Source organism: Lepisosteus oculatus, chromosome 4, assembly GCF_040954835.1.
Source record: "Lepisosteus oculatus isolate fLepOcu1 chromosome 4, fLepOcu1.hap2, whole genome shotgun sequence".
NCBI classification, from domain to species: Eukaryota; Metazoa; Chordata; class Actinopteri; order Semionotiformes; family Lepisosteidae; genus Lepisosteus; species Lepisosteus oculatus.
In genome coordinates, this window is record NC_090699.1 from 20,625,826 (window position 1) to 20,645,617 (window position 19,792).

At 40.1% G+C, this 19,792-nt stretch overlaps 1 protein-coding gene across 5 annotated transcripts in view; it reads left to right on the forward strand.

Annotated features, from left to right (window-relative positions):
* Positions 1-19,792, forward strand: part of plce1 (phospholipase C, epsilon 1) — a 119,481-nt gene that overhangs the window by 90,024 nt on the left and 9,665 nt on the right. For 3 of the 5 annotated variants that reach the window (XM_015346361.2, XM_015346365.2, XM_015346367.2), the window contains 17 exons: positions 190-307; positions 867-1,023; positions 1,560-1,682; positions 2,196-2,332; positions 5,169-5,407; positions 5,749-5,810; positions 6,221-6,386; positions 6,839-6,946; positions 7,172-7,288; positions 7,479-7,637; positions 8,749-8,878; positions 10,260-10,301; positions 15,804-15,925; positions 16,240-16,357; positions 16,914-17,045; positions 17,605-17,898; positions 19,596-19,759. In XM_015346361.2, coding sequence (XP_015201847.2) covers positions 190-307; positions 867-1,023; positions 1,560-1,682; positions 2,196-2,332; positions 5,169-5,407; positions 5,749-5,810; positions 6,221-6,386; positions 6,839-6,946; positions 7,172-7,288; positions 7,479-7,637; positions 8,749-8,878; positions 10,260-10,301; positions 15,804-15,925; positions 16,240-16,357; positions 16,914-17,045; positions 17,605-17,898; positions 19,596-19,759 — 2,388 coding nt within the window. The remainder of the gene's footprint in view (positions 1-189; positions 308-866; positions 1,024-1,559; positions 1,683-2,195; positions 2,333-5,168; positions 5,408-5,748; positions 5,811-6,220; positions 6,387-6,838; positions 6,947-7,171; positions 7,289-7,478; positions 7,638-8,748; positions 8,879-10,259; positions 10,302-15,803; positions 15,926-16,239; positions 16,358-16,913; positions 17,046-17,604; positions 17,899-19,595; positions 19,760-19,792) is intronic. The other 2 variants (XM_015346364.2, XM_015346369.2) reach the window with 1 other exon arrangement.

Below are 19,792 nucleotides of genomic sequence, written 5' to 3' on the forward strand. Positions count from 1 at the left end.
ACTGACTCAGGCCAATGATAACCAATGTTATTTATTAATTATTATAATTTAACTACTTTTAACCCTCTCTTCCTGTGAGAATAAGTCGGTAAAGGTGTATTGTGAATTGTGAATCTGTATGTTTTTGGGATGTTGGTACTGGGCGTCTCTGGATGTGGGTAAATTAATATTTGGTGTGGCGTGTTTCAGGGGGACAGTGGGGATGCCACTGATGATGAAATGGCATCTCGTAAAACAAGGAGCTGTAAGGAATCACGCGGCAGGAGTGGCTCTGACCCACCAGACACTGGAGAGCCAGACGAACCAGGTATGAAAACCTCTTAGACCTGACTGTCTTTTTGCATTTGTGCGAGGCTGTGGGTTCAAATCCCATGTGGGCCACAGCGGTTGTATTCTTGAGCTAGGTTATAGTCTTTATCCAGCTTGCTCTCGTAGAACAAACAGCTGTATAAGTGGGTGCAAGTGCACATGCCTTGCATGAAAGGTTCAGCCAATGAAATTTAGTGCACTTCTAGGAAAGTGAAGCTGTATTTTGATTCAGTCTTTGAAAAAGCACTTTTTTCCTCTCTTTTGTTAAATTGAAAAGAAGCTGACAAATTCATGATGCAAATTTACATTACTGAAATACTAATACTTAGTTGTCATTTCCTGGTTATCAGTATTTATAATATGCAGAAATAAGCATAAATTGCCCAACAGTCTCGAGCAACATTTTAATGTTTTACAATCCAAAACGTTTTTGATGTTTAGTTTACTATAAAATTATATACAAGCAAGAGGAGAATATATATTTTATGTTTCTGTTATAATTCCTTTGACACGGAGCAATGACATTGGCTGTTTTTTGCTTTGTTTGTATCCTTCAGAGGAGAGCGGTGCCCTGGGAATCTCCGGACCCCAGGCTCTGTCTTCCAATAAAACTCTCTTCCTCTCTGCTGCCAGCCCCCCCGGCACAGTGACCTCCCCCCCTGCCCGGCCGCACTCCTCTCCCGTGTTATCCTCTGCCAGTAAGGGCCAGACAGGGTGAGTCACACACCCCACAGGCCCTTCAGATCTGCTTGTCCATTTCCAGCAACTTTGATGGCTCCTCTTATTTGAATATTTTAGAAACTGTTACCAGCATGGCTATATAATCCTATATATAGTCCTTCGTGTCTTATTGTTTTCCCCTCACGCCAGCTGTTTGATTGATTGAGAAGCTCACCAGTGTGTCTCATTGCTTCCCTAGGAGGATGAACACCTTACACATTTCTTTTTTGGAAGTGGAAGGAAACCACTTTTCGCAAAGCCTCCCATTCATATTTCTATTTTTGTCCAAATGGGCCTCATCTCACTCAGGAGCAGCATGCATGTTTTGCTACTTCAGGTGGAAAAGGTGGAACTGGGGAGGAATAGGTACATCAAGATTTGGGCGTTAGGACCTTTATTTGCAAGGTGCTGTGCATGCTGTCTCACTAGGTTTCTGACGGACAAAGATAACTTTGCTTCCTTCAGACCCCCGAGCGGTTGGCGGTGTCGGCTCTGACCGGCTTCTCTCTCCTTCTCTCCTGCCCGTCCAGCACCTGGAGCAGTCGCAGCTGGCACGGCCCTGCCAAGGGCAGCTTGAAGGGCTTCCAGAACTTCATGATCTCAGACAGTATCATGAGCTTCACAGAATTTGTGGAGCTTTTTAAGTCTTTCAGGTAATCTACCGAATACTGCCATTTTGGTTTTTGCTTCCCCTCAATGACATTTCAAAATTCTGTTCCCGCTAAACCTTTTCCATGTTTTTTTCTACAATGTACTGTGTGAAGGATTTTTATTGTGTTTTTCCTTTAAAACACCAGGGAAGAGCAGTTGAATGGCAGGGTCTGTGAAGGCTGGTGTCTGAAGTATTTCTGTATAGATTAAAGAGAACACTGCTTGTTTCGTAATTTCAGTGTATTCAGAACTATATGTGTTCATTCACAATAACAACATTTAGAAATTACTGTATATATAACCTTTTCAAAAGTAAGGTTTGGGAACATAATGCAGGCAGTTTAAGGAAAATAGAATCTGGAGGAAAAACCAAGCTTCAGAACTGGGTTCTTCGTCACTGGATGGCATTCAGATAATAATAATAAGTTGTATTGATAGTGAATGTGGATTACAGTCATTAAAGCAAAGAAGGGACGTAATGTGATTTTCTAAATTCTACATTTACTTTTTTTTAGCATTCGAAGTCGGAAGGACCTGAAGGAGCTTTTTGATATCTACGCTGTGCCATGTAGTCGCTCAAGCACTGATACAGCTCCGCTGTATACCAGCCTGAAAATTGATGACAACATCACTGGCCTACAACCAGACCTTGGTTTGTTCCTTTTAATGTTCCTTTAAACATTAAATGGCCTCCTTTCATTTGTAGATGTCGGCCCATCTAGCCTGTTTGGCAGTTAGTAGTTAATTAAAGGGCTTCGTCCAGCCATTTTGTGAAAGAAACCAGGGAATTGGCTTCAGCAGTAAGGCTGGGCAGCTTCTTGTGTACTCCCACAAACCCTTGGGATAAAGAAGTTCCTCCTATTCTTTGTTTTAAATAGACTTTCACATCATTTCTACTTCTGATTCATGTTCTACTGTTCATTTTAAAGAAATCTGCTGGGTTGACTTTGCCAGCTCCTTTGAGGATTTTTAATACTCAGGAGATCCTTCTTACTCTTCCTTTTTCAAGGCTAAAAAGGTTCAGTTTCTTTACTCTGTTGTTTAGGACAGTTCCTTAAGTCCTAAATATACATTGCAGTCCGTAATAGGACCATATAGGAATCGCAGCCCTTTTTATACATAGTCCTCCCAGTTTAGGAGACCAAAAGTAATTGGACAATTGGCTGCTGAGTTGTTTCTTGGCACGCTGTGTGTTGTTGCATCGATAGTTCATGCACAAGAGAGCTAACAAAAGGTCTAGAGTTGATTCTAGATGTGGCATTTCCATCTGGAGTCTGTTGCTGTTGTCTCTCAACATGAGGACTAAAGAAGTGTTAATGCCATTAAAGTGGGCCATCAGGAGGCTGAAAAATCAGAATAAATCTATCAGAGACATAGCCAAAACATTAGGCAAAAATCAACTGTTTGGTACATTGTTAAGAAGCACGAATGCACTGGTAAGCTTAGCAATAGCAAACGACCTGGTAGACCACAGAAGACCACAGTAGTGGATGACCGAAGAATACTATTGTGAAGAAAAAACCCTTTTCGACTGTTGAACAGATCAGGAATGCTCTCCAGGATGTAGGCATAGATGTGTCAAAGACTACCGTAAAGAGAAGGATACACCAGAATAATCTCAGAGGGTTCACCACAAGATGCAAACCACTGGTAAGAAAGGCCACAGAAAGGCCAGGTCACAGTTTGCTCCAAAGTACATAAAAAAGCCTCTAGTTCTGGGACAAAGCCTTACAGATGAGATGAAGATTAACCTGTACCAGAGTGATGGAAAGAGAAAAGTACGGAGAAAAAATGGAACTGCTCGTGATCCGAAGCATACCACCTCATCTGTGAAACATGGTGAAGGTAGTGTCATGGTTTGGGCATGTATGGCTGCCAGTGGAACTGGCTCACTTGTCTTTACTGATGATGTGACTCCAGACGGCAGCAGCAGGATGAATTCTGAAGTGTACAAAAGCATCTTATCTGCTCAGATCCAACAAAATCCTTCAAAACTCATTGGACGGTGCTTCACCATTAAGCAGGACAATGACCCCACATATACTGCTAAAGCAACTATGGAGTTTTTCAGGGCCAAAAAGTGGAATGTTTTTGACTGGCCAAGTCAATCACCCGTCCTGAATCCCATTGAGCATGCATTTCACTTACTGAAGACAAGACTGAAAATAACCCCCCCCAGAAACAAGCAGGAACTGAAAACATCTGAATTACAGGCCTGGCAGAGGATCACCAGGAAAGATACCCAATGCCTGGCGATGTCTATGGATCGCAGACCTCAGGCAGTCATCAATTGCAAAGGATTTACAAAAATACCAAATTTTACCAAATACCAAATGTTAATGTGTCCAATTACTTTTGGTCCCATGAAATGAGGAGACTATGTATAAAAAGGGGCTGTGATTCCTATATGGGTTACGCAATATAGACATAAATACCCTCGAATTAAATCTTACATTCTGCACTTTAACCTCATAGTCATTGTTTTATTTCAAATCCAATGTGCTGGAGAACAGAGCCAAAACAGCAGAGATTGTGTCACTGTCCAAATACAGACAGCACTATATCTGGTTGGCCTTCAGAATTCCAGGCCAGTAATATATTTTCTATAACATGGTGACCTAAATTGTACACAATATTCTAAATGAGTCTTTACTGGTGCATTTTATAATTTTAAGATAACGGCCCAGTGACAGGCCTACCTCTTTTCACGGGTCTTGTGAGGCCATGATGGAGAGGAGAATTCTGTGCACTGAGACTTACTGTTGTAAAGTGCCTCACTTTAGAGAGGGAAAAACCTGTTCTGACAACCCAGCAATAGGTGTCCCCATGAATCCCTTTATATACCAGACCTAGGCTAACTTACATCCATGTGAGATTGTGACTCTCGCTATTCACCATTTATAAATTAAATACCTCATTTACCCCATGGGAATCTACTGCATTTACAAGTGATAGACGTCCGAAGGGCCGCTAGTGGCAGGTAATCTAAAACTTATATAACACTATTGATGTTTGGCCACAATCCTTTTTTTAAATTGTTAACTATATTTGCATTGTGTCTGCCTTTTTAATTGCTTCCACACAATGTTTGGAAAATATAAATTACATGTCAGCAAATATGAACACCCAAGTTTCTTCTTCTACCTTAGCATTTCCTATTTTGTATGTATAATTTCTGTTTTTACTATCTGCATGCAAAACTCTGCACTCATCTGCACCAATCCCCATCTTACAGGTTTTTATCTCAGTTGAAATTTCATGTGTACCTTCTCCAGTGTTTGCTAATCCTCCTAATTTGGCCTCATATACAAACACAACCAGTTTGTTAACTATTCCAGAATTTATATGTTAAAGTGAATTAAAACAACCTGTCTAAATTTGAATCTAATCTTTCTGTACACCCCTGTCTATAATGACAGGGCAAACACTGCATACTGGTACACATTCGGAGAAAATAATTATGTTTAACTGTAGATTCTCATTTTCAGACTTATTGACCCGGAATGGGTCTGATCTCGGCCTCTTCATACGAACCAGGCAGCAGATGTCTGATAACCAGAAGCAGATTTCGGACGCCATTGCAGCAGCCAGTATTGTCACCAATGGCACAGGTGTGGAGAGCGCCTCTCTGGGTGTGCTTGGAATGGCCATCTTGCAGCTCAACGACTTCCTGGTAAACTGTCAGGGAGAGCATCACACCTACGACGAAATCCTCAGCATCATTCAGGTCTGTACACACTCGAGCGAAGGCCTCAGCACTAAAAATACTGAGCTATACATACAAGAGAGGAGGCCGTTCTTCTTGTATTGCTGATTGCTTTGCTTCTGTATTTTTATATCCTTCCTTAAAGCTCATGGAGCTGTTTCTTCAGAGGATCTCATCAGTAAGCGACCGTGGTATAGACTGTCACGTATTTCCCAATGCCAGTCAATCTTTGATAACTACAGCCTAATCGTTCTTACCTTGAAAGACAGATGTGAGCGTTTGTATAGAACATGGATTGTCACAGCCAAGGTGGGGACAGAAAGTAGTTCTGTGTGTACAATTTGTTTTATTGTTTCTTTCAGAAATTTGAACCCTCTGCGAGTATGCGCCAAATGGGCTGGATGTCATTTGAGGGGTTTGCAAGGTGGGCATGACTTTTGAAATGACACTGTGTGTTAAGCAGACTTTGGTGTGCTATCCTGTGCTATCCTATAATCTGCATCTCCAGAAGATATCATACTGGGTATAACTGTCATGCTAGAAATATACGGATTATATTATAATGTCCTCGTTGAATGAAGTTCTGTGTAATTACCAAAAGTAATAATTGTAAAAGAAATATCATTGCTCACATGCATACCTTATGTATTTCTTGGCTGGAAGTGTTGTCCATTCTTAGTTCTATTTTTGTGGAAAGGAGGCTGAATCTTAATCAGGAGCAGTATGTATGTTTTTCTGTGTCAGATGAAAAGGTCAGAATGCTGAAGGAATGGATACATTAACATTTGGACATTAGGCCCTTTATTTGTAAGAAGCTGTCTGCTATGTCTCTAGGTTTTTGATGGACAAAGATAACTTTGCTTCTAAAAATGAGGAGTCCCAAGTGAACACGGAGGACCTCCAGTATCCACTGTCCTATTATTACATCGAGTCTTCACACAACACCTACCTCACGGGCCACCAGCTGAAAGGGGAGTCCTCAGTGGAGCTCTACAGTCAGGTGAGCTCAGCCTTTTACGTATGAGAGTATTTCCTGGCTGACTGCAGGATTCTCAGTCGTTGCTTTTTTGCAAACCCCCTTTCCAGTAAAAAAAAAACATTTTCAGAGTAACATTACATTGACATTTATAGACAGGTAATTCCAGTCCAAAAACTCACCCACTGTGCTACACTGACCCCATGCAAATATATAGTCCATATAAATAAAGCTACTTTTAATTATACGGTATCAAAAGCAGAACATCACACCAACAGCTAAATCAGAAGTGTTATTTGCTCTGACAACACACTGCTAGGTTTTTAGTTTTAAAGTTCACTTTTCACACTGAAACCTCCCTTCTTTGTTGATTTAAGTTTTTGTTTGCATGCTCTTTGATTCTGTAAACATATGTTTAGAATATCTGATTGGGTATTGGTTAGATATTGGGTCTGACATTCCCATTGACTTATCAGGTGCTCTTACAAGGCTGCAGGAGTGTGGAGCTGGATTGCTGGGATGGGGATGATGGCATGCCTATTATCTATCACGGCCACACTCTCACTACCAAAATCCCCTTCAAGGTAATGTCTCACAATAGTAGCTTATTGTTTAATGCCAGCGGATATACTGATGCCTGTTACAGACAATTACAAACACTTCACTGTCTAAGAAATACAGACAGTTTGTCTTCTTAAGCTAGAGAAAACACGTTCTATGCATGTATCTCCTTTGTTACGAAAGGTTTTGAATGTTAAACATTTTTATGGTTTTCTTTACAAATATTATTTTCTCAAATATTCCTTTAGGATGTTGTGGAAGCTATAAATCGCACTGCTTTTGTGAACTCGGAGATGCCTGTTATCCTGTCAATAGAAAATCACTGTTCCTTGCCTCAGCAACGCAAAATGGCAGAAATCTTTAAGGTAATTTGTCCATTTAAGATGAGTAAAGACTCTGTTTTGTAATTTTCACCTTTGTTAGTTAGGGTTAGGGTTAACCCTTTGTTGCAATGCGATGAGTGTAACACATCATGTAAAGAATTCAGTTTTTGTTCTGTTTTCATAAAGATAGAAGTAATTCAACTATGAGCAATTTATCTTTTTTTCTTTCAAGAGTGTTTTCGGAGACAAACTGGTGACAAAGTTCCTGTTTGAAAGCGATTTCTCTGATGACCCACTGCTGCCTTCTCCTTTGCAACTGAAAGGAAGGATTCTTCTAAAAAACAAAAAGCTTAAAGCACATCAAGCGCCAGTGGATATCCTTAAGCAAAAGGCAAGACATAGACATAATAAAAAGTTATATGCACATCTTAGGAAAATGACAAAACAAAACTGCAGAAATGTTATTGGTTCGCCTTGTGATGTTAGTAATACATAGATTGTTTTTGATTCATCGCTAAGTTAATGTAGTGGTCTACATGAGTTGAGCAGCAGGGTGGAGTGATGATTTGGGCTCTGCACTTCTGAGAGACCCAAGGTTCATATCTTGCTTAGGGTGCTGGTGTTGCAGCTCTCAAGCAATATATTTGACAGTAAATACAGCTCCCCTGTTTTATAAAAAGGTACTCAGGGTACCAGGCCACTGTAGGTGATAACTTGTTCTTATATGTCTTACAGGGTTAAAGGGGATGTGCAGTCCCAATTTTTCAGATTGGTATCTCAGTAACAAAATCAATTCATTGACGTCATAGACAGTTTTACAAATTCCCAATTAAGAACAAAATTGTGAACTTCGTGAAAGTACTGTAAGTACTGTAAGCCACTACGTTGTCGCAAACCCTTGGTCTTGCCACAGGCGAGAGGCGGAGTTCCCACAAATTGTGACGTGATGCAGCCCTTCCTGCTCGCTAGTCACTGTAATGACTAGTGTAATGCAATGTACAGGCTAATAAGTACAGGTTGTGCTACCGTTGTTTCACTGCATGTTCCACATGATCTGCATGCAGGGTTAACAAGTAAGCAGTATTTGTCAGCAAAAACATCTTGAAATCAAGAGCAATGTTTCTATTGGATAAAAAATTATGTATTCATAAGTCAACTTGTTTACAGTATGATAGGGCTGCACACATCACTGAAAGTTTTGTTGACTCGTTCTGAATCGCAGAATATGGCTCTACACATTTTGTCTATTTTGTGATGTAAATTAGAGGTTTTACAAATTAGTGTGTACATTTTACATTTATTGTGGTTTATATGCTGATTCATTGTAACCCCCAAAATATAAAAATAGGGTTGCAGTTCTCCTTTAAATAATGGATTCAGTAAAATAAGTAAACTAATACAACGTGAGATGACTCAGTTGTGAAAGCCGCCTTCATTGACATGTGCAAGACTTCGGAGGTTTCTGTAAATTTGGTGGCTGACTCTTTGGGCTCCTGGTTCAGGCTCATCAGCTGGCGCACATGCAGGCACAGGCAAGCACCGGCACGCCCCAGGGCAACACCCCCAGCAACAACGAAGATGAGGAGGAGGAGGAAGATGAGTATGACTACGACTACGAATCTCTGTCCGATGGTAAGGAGAAAAACTAAGCGTATGTACTTCTCATGCGCTGATGCAGAACGCATCAGTGTGGAACATCTAGCTATTGCACAAGTGTGAAGAGTCCAGTGTGAGTGAAATTATGAGTTGTCTTGTGCAACGTGCAAGAAAGTTCTTCCACACTAATGAGGTGAACAAGTAAAATGTGGCCAATATACAGTGAAGGTATTTGGACAGTGACACATTTTTTTCTGTTTTGGCTCTGTACTTCAGAACATTGGATTTGAAATTAAACAATGACTATGAGGTTAAAGTGCAGAATGTCAGCTTTAATTTGAGGGTATTTATGTCTATATTGGTTGAACCATATAGGAATCATAGCCCCTTTTATGCATATTTCTCCCATTTCATGGAACCAAAAGTAAATGGACACATTAACATAATCTTTAATAAAATTTGGCATGTTTGCAAATCCTTTGCAATTGATGACTGCCTGAGGTCTGCGACCCATAGACATCACCAGACGTTGGGTATCTTTCCTGGTGATGCTCTGCCAGGTCTGTAATTCAGCCATTTTCAGTTCTTGCTTGTTTCAGGGGGGTTTTGCTTTCAGTCTTGTCTTCAGTAAATAAAATGCATTATCATTGGGATTCAGGTCAGGTGATTAACTTGGCCAGTCAAAAACATTCCACTTTTTGGCCCTGAAAAACTTCATAGTTGCTTTAGCAGTATGTTTGGGATCATTGTCCTGCTACAAGTTGAAGTGCCGTCCAATGAGTTTTGAGGCATTTGGTTGGATCTGAGCAGATAAGATGCTTCTGTACACTTCAGAACTCATCCTGCTGCTGCCGTCTGGAGTCACATCATCAGTGAAGACAAGTGAAGCAGTTCCATTTTTTCTCCATTAAAGCTGACATTCTGCACTGTAGCCTCATAGTCATTGTTTCATTCCAAATCCAATGTGCTGGAGAACAGAGCCAAAACAACACAGAATTGTGTCACTGCCCAAATACTTACAGACTGCACTTTAATTATCTACCCTTTTCATTAGAAGTTCACAATGTATTTTGTATTGGGACTGTAAAACAGTTAATTAAATTATAATTATGCTTCATCAAGGATTTCTGCACATGTAGCTCTGTATTTTATTAATTATTTGATACTAAAACCTGACTTGTAATTAATACTATACATTTTATCAATCTGACTCAATATCATTCATTTTCCATACCTTCTTGTTAACTATCACAAGTGCAGTAGAGCACTGAAAACAGTTTAACACAGAGAGTCTAATGCAGTATTAATCCTTCATCTTGCCATCTTCATTGTACATTATAAAACATTGCTCTTTACTTCAGGGTTCACTGTATCTGTTTGTCTTCAGTTCTCTTACTCCCTGTCTGTTTTCCTGTAGCTGATGTCCTTACTGCTTCTCCTGCTTCTAATGGCCAGGAAGGTAAAAAAAGTCCCCTAAATGTTAGCCAGCTCCAGTGCATGGCCTTCATCAATGAATAACCTGTGCAGCAAAACTCCTGTTTTTCCTTTGTGCTGAACTCCATTAATATGCATTGCATGGTGTATTATGTAGTGCCAAACAGCCAGAGACATTACAACAGACTCTTTGTTGAACAGCAAGTTTATATCATCTTGTGTGGGATGATAGCCCTGTCTGAATTTTCAGCCGTTTTTATCTCTACTCCTTGGCTAATTAAAACAAAATGGCTTACAGAATTACATTAAAGTCTTTACTATGGACAGGGTGCTATGCAAATGATGGGGATTTAAAGGGGTTCATTTCTTATGATTAATGTGCACTTTGCACTGTAGGTTTATTGTGGACAAATGTTTGGATGCCCTTTGTAAAGAATATTGATGTTTAATATATTTTGGAAGCTAGTCAGGGTGATTCATACATGATTCCAATGAAGAGGTTGTTTTAAAGGTAATGTCAACAGTTTTGTACCTAATGCAACAGCAGTACTGCTACACTGGTTTGTGTTTCTGGGAAGGGCAGAAGATGACACCCCCTGTGGTCCACAGAGTATGAACAACTCCGCATGATGGTATTGCCAAAATTAAAGTTATTGTGAAAATAGAAAAACAAGCAGAGTTGGAAACCTCTAAATGTTCAGATTTTACGAACACTTGAAAACTGACAGCAAGACCTTGCCATTTTATCCATTGTGCCTGAAAGTATCCTTGAGTCAAGACTGGACCTAAAAGACCACAGTCTCCACCTCCATGGCATGTTCCAGTAATCCATTCCACACATTGGTGTCTCTGTATAAAAAGCACAATTCTGGTACAATCCCTAATACAGAGAGTCTTTTCTTTAGAGATCAGTGGTTCACATAAGAACCCCATGTACAAGCTTATAAATCTGATCTACAATTTGTGAAAAGGGCTTTATATTTCTCAGTAGACCTTCTTCACCCCCAGTCATTTTTAATTGGAAAATGGAAAAATCCATAAAATATGGTGCTGAATAATCTGGGTGAAACTGTGCTTCAAACAGGACTGGGTCATAAGACCCAATGTATTAGGAGTTATTCATAAACTTACAAAATTCCATATGGTAATATTTGTCTTAGTCTCCTATTCTGTGCTTTAAATGCATGCAGGGCATTATGATGTGTACAAGGCACCCTCATCAGTGATGTGTTTTGAAATGTTGTGACCTTGTTCGTGCCGATTGCTCATCAGAACAAAGACATCTGGTTTCTCAGGCCCTGCACTCACTCACTTAAACTGCAAGTGCATTTCACTGCTCTCTGGGGGAATACATATACTGTACAGTATGTGATGTGTTGCTTTTTAGTTATCAAAACATAAAAAAGCATAGCTTAACACATGTTTCTAAATGTGACAATTGTAGCTTGTCAAAAGCCTTTGAGTGAAAGTGCTGTACTGTACATTTAGTACTTGTTTCTTACCTTAGGTTTTACTTTTGCACAAATACTTGGTCACTGATGTGCTGGTAGAAAGAGATACAAAGTTGAAATACGTTTTTCTCCAAATTTATCCCTAAACTAGATGAACTGTAACTTATAGTTGATTGGACCTGAAGATGCAGTGTTTCCTGATACAAATTAAAAGACATTTGTTTGACATTTAGTAATGTTTGTGTAAACCTAACATCAATCACAAGTAGTTGCATTTATTTCCATGTGCATGCCAAAGCCTTACATTTATTTGCTGTTTTTAATAATAATAATAATAATAATAATAATTGCTTACACTTATATAGCGCTTTTCTGGACACTCCACTCAAAGTGCTTTACAGGTAATGGGGATCCCCTCCACCACCAGCAATGTACAGCATCCACCTGGATGGCTACTATGAGGGCAGCCATAGCGCGCCAGAACGCTCACCACACATCAGCTATCAGTGGGGAGGAGAGCAGAGTAATGTAGCCAATTTGTAGAGGGGGATTATAAGGAGGCCATGATTGGTAAGGGCCAGGATGCCGGGGTTACACCAGGGATAAACCCAGAATCCCTGGAATTTTTAATGACCACAGAGAGTCAGGACCTCGGTTTTACGTCTTATCCGAAGGACGGTGCCTGTTTACAGTATAGTGTCCCCGTCACTATACTGGGGCATTAGGACCCACATGGACTGCAGGGTGAGCGCCCCTTACTGGCCCCACTAACACCTCTTCCAGCAATAACCTTAGTTTTTTCCCCAGGAGGTCTCCCATCCAGGTACTGACCAGGCTCACACCTGCTTAGCTTCAGTGGGCTGCCAGTTGTGAGTTGCAGGGTGATATGGCTGCTGGTTTTTGTTTTGGTATTGTTAACCTCAAGGAAGCACTAGCTTTTTAAGAGATAAAGTGTCTCATGAGTGAAACGTGTAGCACCTCTCTAGCTGTTCCAGGTTGTGCACTCTGGTTTTGTGAGCTGCCTTTTCAGTTCAGACCATAAACGTTTTATAGGAGCAGGGCTTTCTAGCTCTGTAACTTTCTGTAATCAGTTTTTCACACACTGAAGCCATTGATTCCTTCTCTGCAACCTTAAGCTGTTGATAATTTACAGACAAATAAAACACCTGCTGCATTTCACACCCTGTAGACAGGAATTGGGAGCCACAGTACTCAAGATTATAATGACCAGGGGTTAAGAATGCTGATTTGTTTGCTCTCTCAAGCATTTGGTCTATGAGCTTGATGCAAGTCTTTGAATTGTTACCCAATTGTAAAGGCAACCAAGCTTGACCTTTTCCACAGAAGACACCAGTTTTTAGTTATAGTTTCCTTGTAAACCTCTGTAACAGTTCTAAATCGAATATCAAGATCAGAAGATGCAAATCAACCCTAAAACAGAAGGCTTCCAGTTCTCCTATTCATATTACAGTTGTGATTCTTGTATTAGCATAAACTTTTCCAAAAATCTATGCCAGGCTCCTTCTTCATGTCTTTTCCATTTTTCCATTCAATGGATTGAATCCACAGGACTCTGATTCGTGACATCCACCATTGCATGGTGGTCATAGACTACCACTTGATAATACCAGAGATTTTGGAAGGTTCTTGGTTTTTGCCTCCCAAACCATTTTTTCCTGAATAAAACATTCATTACAACATTTTGATAAAGGACACCAGAGTTGAGATTGGGAAGTCTTATGAGTTTTCTTATAGCTGCCACTATTGTGATGTTAAGGTTGATAAGCTTTTACCTTCCCTGGGCAAGGGACCTTAAGCAGCACCTCAGCCATTCCTAAAAAGGCCCTGTAAAGCGCTGCCCCCAGTATGTCACTGAGGAGGTTTAGCTGACTGGGACAGTAGTGCTGGTCATGCATAAACCCCTCACAGTTGCCACCCCAATCTAAGTCCTTTTAGAGGCACCCACCCAGATTGGTGATTGGTGATCCCACTCCCCACCATTTCCACCATCCCCAAGTGTGAGGGGCTGAAGTCAAGTCAATAGTGGGAGGCAATGCCAGTACCCCCGGCACACTGCCATCCTGTTTGTGCCCAAGGGTTGTGTCCCATAACCTCCATGACTCTCTTTTCTTCCCCAAAGCTTCTCAGGGTCATGTAGAGAGCTCAGATCTTCCACATTCAGTTCTCCAGAATGCCAGTAGAAGGCCATCATGCAATTTTCAGAAAACAACATCTAAGTTAACTAGATTTTCTCCACCAGTGTGTTCCCAGGTTTTAGCTTTTTAATTTGTGACAGCCAGAGCAGTCCCAGTGGTCCCACTGCACACACAAAACACACAATAACCAGTTAAGTAAAATCTAAGAGGCTTTACTTATAGGCTTTTATGGGCTGAAAAAACAATCACCTATAACATCATGCACTCCCTTTGTATATAAAACACTATTCAAATTAAACCTGTGTGCATCTTCACAGTATCGCTACTAATAAATTAACAAATTACCACTCACTGTGTCTATTTACAGTAGTTATAGGACATTTGTGGCCTCTTGTGGCAGGTCAGCTGAAACTGCAGTCCTTTCCTTTACTGGCCAGCTACTCGGGGTGGAACATATTGAATTGAGAAATGCAGCGTCTTGAAAATATTCACCCCCTTCCAGTAATGTCCCATTTTCCTGAATTAAAAATAATGTATACACATTTTTAAAGTGAATATATTAAACAACAATTAAATGCTCAAACAGTGCTTTCAGTGGTGAAAGAACTTAAATGTCCACAAAACCTACACAGAAAAGACCAAAAGTAAAATAATTTGAGATTTGATTAAAATAATTTTCTTTAGAAAATGCAAGTATATTGTGTAATTTAACATAATTACCAGGAAAGGGGTGAATACTGTTGCAAGGTGCTGTACAGTATATGTAATTATGTTTTACAATTATGCTGTTCAACTTCAATATTCCTTTTTATTTTTATTTCATTTGATCACATTTAAATTTAGAAATGTTTAAATATCTTGTTGCAAACTTGCATTTCTTTTAATGTTATCAGCTTTTTGTTAGTTAATCTAGGATATGAACAAAAGTACAGGATACTGTATATCCATGTGTAAATATTTTAGTGAAAAAAATATTGTAACATACTCTTTAGTTTTAGTAATGTAGCTGGAAACATCATACAGATATACCCCAATGACAATTATTAAAGATTTCAAATGTTCAGTATAGTGTCAGTGAAAAGAAAATGCAAAACAGTTCTTATTTGGCATGTGACTGGAGATAGAGTGTGAGATATTTGATAAAACATTGGATAAAATACTTTACTACATTCATTGGCAAATATGAGAGTAAAACATGAATTGTGGTAATTGTTCAGTTTCATATAGCATAAATGCAATACATTTTATTATATGCAATACATTTTATTATACATTTTGTGAATTAGCCTCCCCCTCTGGCCTGTTTTTAGTGGAGTACAGCTGCGGTTGATTTGTTTCACTATTGCCTGAGAACCAGACATTTTTGTCCTTCTGTGATCACTGTGTTGCTTCTGAATGCACCTTAGTGAGGAGATGGAACGCATTTCATTCTGATGGGATGCTTTTGGGTATAGTCCCCAGCACGCACTTGGACTGAAATGAGTTTGTCTTTGCTATTTCATTACAGTTATGTGTCAATGATGAAGAAAGCTGCAAATCGAGTGGCTAAAGACTATTACTGCACTAACACATTATTTCCAGCAATATCAGAGTGTGCATTGGTCCGCAGAGGAATAGAATGAATGTATTAAGATGAAAAAGCACTTTTCTTTGTTTTCATTGACATATAATTGCAGTAATGCTTTCATACTTTGGGAATTACCAGTGATCATGGAATAGTTACAAGTTAAAATGTTCAGGTCTAGCCCTACAACATTTGTACTAATTCCCAAAGTTTCTGAGTATTACTGATTATGTAAGTGCATCACGCAAATTAGTATTCAGTCATTTTCCAGCATCACCTTTTATCATCATTTGTCATCATTTAATAGAAGTAGCAAACAGCTCACTCTCTTCTCTGAATTTTTCTCTTTTGAACAGATAACATACTTGACGATCGACCTGAGGGGAAGTCATTAAGTGATAAATTTCAGTTTGAATACAGTGATGAAACTCCAAAGAGAATTAAAAAGGCAGACAGTACAATGCAAAGCAAAGGAAAGGTAATTCTCACGCCACAGAACTTTCCTCCAGGATGTGACTTTTGGCTGTTAAATAAAAATCATTTGTTTTGCAATTGAAATAATAAATAAGAACTACAAGGATTACATTACAAAAACTATTTGCATGTATTCTCTGGAAATAATTCTGCATTTCCATTACTTAAATGTTTTTGAGAATATACAGTATTGGAAAGAAAAATGCTCAGTTGTATTCCCATCACATACAACTTGTAAGGTCTTGAATTCATACACAGGTCTGTTATGAGTAATAAAGTGTAATGTTCACGGTATCTATCCCCTTTTCTTTCACTCAGGTTTTTGATATGGAGCTAGGCGAAGAGTTTTATCTTCCACAGAACAAGAAGGAGAGCAGACAAATTGCACAGGAACTTTCGGATTTGATTATATACTGCCAGGCGGTCAAATTCCCAGGTCTGTAACGTGTCTTTCCTCACAAAAAATGTCACTCAGTTTAATCAAATATTTAAGTATGTGCTGCCAGGAGCTTAGTGTTTTTTTTTGCTTTCCAGAGCCAGATGAGAGTAGGTGGTTTACTTTTGTAGATTTGTCTCCTAGGAACTAATTAAAAACAAGACTTATCATTTCTTTGAGCACTTCTGGCAGCACAGTAGAAATTAGTTTACAATTACACGAGTGAGCTGATGTGGTTCTGTGGATGTCACAGCCATCAACCGCATGTGCTTTTCAGTTGCCTCATGAGCACAGATTCATGAAATGCAAGGCCACTGCACAGACTACACTGAAGCTGCAGTAGAGAATTAACTTAAATACCGATAGACTACATCGTCAAGCAGCTTCTGGAAATGGTTTAAGCAAGAAATTGTTCAACGTCAGGTACCCAGCTGAATTGTGTAGAATTCCCAAGGAAAGAACAACAACCTTAAAAGAAAAACATTGGAAAAAAGTAGTGGCCTCCCTGACCCTCGCCTCCTGTTCACGTCTCTATCTAATTGTGTGTGGGAAACAGGCCTTTCAACTCTAGATCCATCGACATCTGGCAGAGGAAAAGAGAGAAAGTCTAAGAAGTCCATCTTTGGAACTAATCCTGGTAAAACCAGCCCAGGGGAGTCTATGACATTGGTCAGAGCATCTGGAAAAGGTAAAGCCGTTTCGTCAGCCTGATGTATTGCATATCAGAATGAAGTCTAAGGAACACACACAGAGCTGTCTTGTGGTGGGAATAAACGAAATGATCTAGTTGACAAATTTATTCTTATTACAACACGTTATGTCATGTTTCAGAGTTCAAATTCCTGTCTTGATTAGCTTAGTAATGTATTGTATAAAAAAATAACTGAGTGTGTTAGGACATGTTAATACAGAACTTGCAGGAATGAAGATTAAGTGACGCCAGGACTCCTAGTTCAGGATTTCTTAGATTTTAGCAAATTCCATTCTGGTTTATAGTTTCTTTTGATAGACCCCTGTTACTTCAGCTCTAGTTCACGTATAGACATGAGGTGGGTGGCTATTTTAAATACACTATTTAAAAAACTAATGAGCTGAGCAGTCTGTGAAAGTCTTTTGGATTCATAGTGATATTCTGTAATTGTTTGGCATCTTGTCTTTCGTGCTTCTCCTTGATCTTCACTGGCTATCAGTAGTTACTAAGATACAACAGGGTATATTTACTTGCCATGTTTGTTCGTGCTGTACAGGTACGTTTGACGGGTCGCGACTCAGCTGGGAGGAGTCCCCTGGGCCCCTGGTGAACCCCAACACCTCTCTGAGCGCCATCATTCGGACGCCAAAGTGCTACCACATCTCCTCGGTGAACGAGAACGCGGCCAAGCGCCTCTGCCGGAGGTATTCGCAGAAGCTGATTCAGCACACCACCTGCCAGCTCCTGAGGACGTACCCTGCTGCCACCCGCATCGACTCTGCCAACCCCAACCCCCTGATATTCTGGCTGCATGGCATCCAGCTCGTGGCCCTCAATTACCAGACAGACGGTAGGGAATCACTCTGCTTGCTGGGTTTGTTTTTTTCTGTTCTTCCATAGAAAATTAAGTATTTTATATCTCAAGACATGAACTTTAACAGGTATGTCTTTATCTAAAAGGTTAAATGAGTCACTAGCTTTTCTTTAATCCAGTCATCCAAATATGCGAAGGATAAAGGCCTTTTCTGCAGGGAAAGAGCCAGGAGGATCCATTTCCCTGTGGATGAAAGGGAAATTTAGGTCTTCAAAAAGAAGCTGAACAGACTTTAGTTTTATCTTTACTACCCCAACCTGTTTTCACTCTCACTGTGGACAGCAGGTTTCCTACTGTACCTCTCTCTAACAACTAGGTACTGGGTGAAGCACATGACTATTCAGCTTATTTCTTTTTTTTCTTTTTCCATCACAAATGTACAAAACTGTGATACTGGGAATGTCAAACATTATTATTTTCCCATTTGTTATTGCTAATATAGCATTCCCAACCACAATGGAACATTTGGTAGATAAAAAGGATGCACTCATCAAAAAATTAATCGTTTTTTATGTGTCACCCTTCAATCACCTGTTTCTCTTAAGCAGATGATTTGTTTAATTTAACTGTTCAGTGATCATTTGAAAAGAAAATCACAAAACCCTGTAACCCTCTAGGACAACAGTTGGCTGTTGTTGCCTTAATTGAACCAGTTAACCTATTAAATTGAATGCTTGTGTGTTAATATATTGATGAAGGGTAGCCTATAGGACCTGTTGTGGCTTGGATCTCTCCAGGTCCAGGCCTGACCACCCCTGACAATTAAAGGTGACAGTGATACAGTATATTGGAGAAAGATCTTTTCAAAGGACCAGAGAAGTATTATATTTCCCCAATTATTTTACTAATATGCTTATTATAATGAAGCAGTGTTTTATTCCCTTGTCTCTTGGTGTTTAAGGGATCAGTTACATGCAACTCATATTTCAATGCACTATTATGAACAAACCATCTGTTGAATCAGTAGGAAAAAATATATTACTGTAATAGTATAGTAATACTTATCAGTCAGGCTCACTTTTTAAATGGACTGTAGGAGTGTGGGGGGATGGATGTACTGTACATTAAAAAAACTTTGCTAATCTTTATGAAAGAAAAATAATTTTTGCACCTCAACAGTTTGAATTACCGTGCTGCCCCGAATCGGGGGTTCTGTATGTGCTGAGTGTGTCGTTGCCAACCTTGAATGGGAAGTACAGTGTGATTTGGGGGGCTCAGGAATGACTAACCCAGTGCAGGCTGAGGTTTCTAAACTGGAGACTGCAGCAGTGGCAGTCTGGGCTGCCCCTCGTCAGCAGTGACAGGGATTCATTACATGACCGCCTGGGAGCTGAGAGCCGCTGGAGTGGGGTGCGCTTCAGACTGACAGGGTGTCCCCAGTACCCTGGATCCTGCAGAGCTCCTCTCTGCTGGCTGCCTGCAAGCCCCCTGTGGAGCCTGCAGTCTGGAAAGCAGTGACTGGCTCAGACAGGACTGCTGTATAAAGCCCAGCTGAGTAACAACGGAACAGTCGGTGATGAGAAATGTCAGGATGCCGGATGTTGGCCGTTCTGTTTTCTTTTTAATTTGTCCTTCCCAAATCGGATTTCAATCAAGGAACAAGCTGGAGGAGCTGCATTCTGCCGCGGCTCCCAGCAGACCTCAGTAACACGCGGCTTTTGCCTGTTTGACAGACCTCCCCATGCACTTGAACGCTGCGATGTTTGAGGCCAACGGGGGCTGTGGTTATGTGCTGAAGCCGCCCGTGCTGTGGGACAGGAACTGCCCCATGTACCAGAACTTTTACCCTCTGGAAAGAGACGTGGAAAGCATGGGCCCCACTGTGTATTCCCTCACAGTAAGTACCAAACCTTTTTTTCCCTCCTGAATA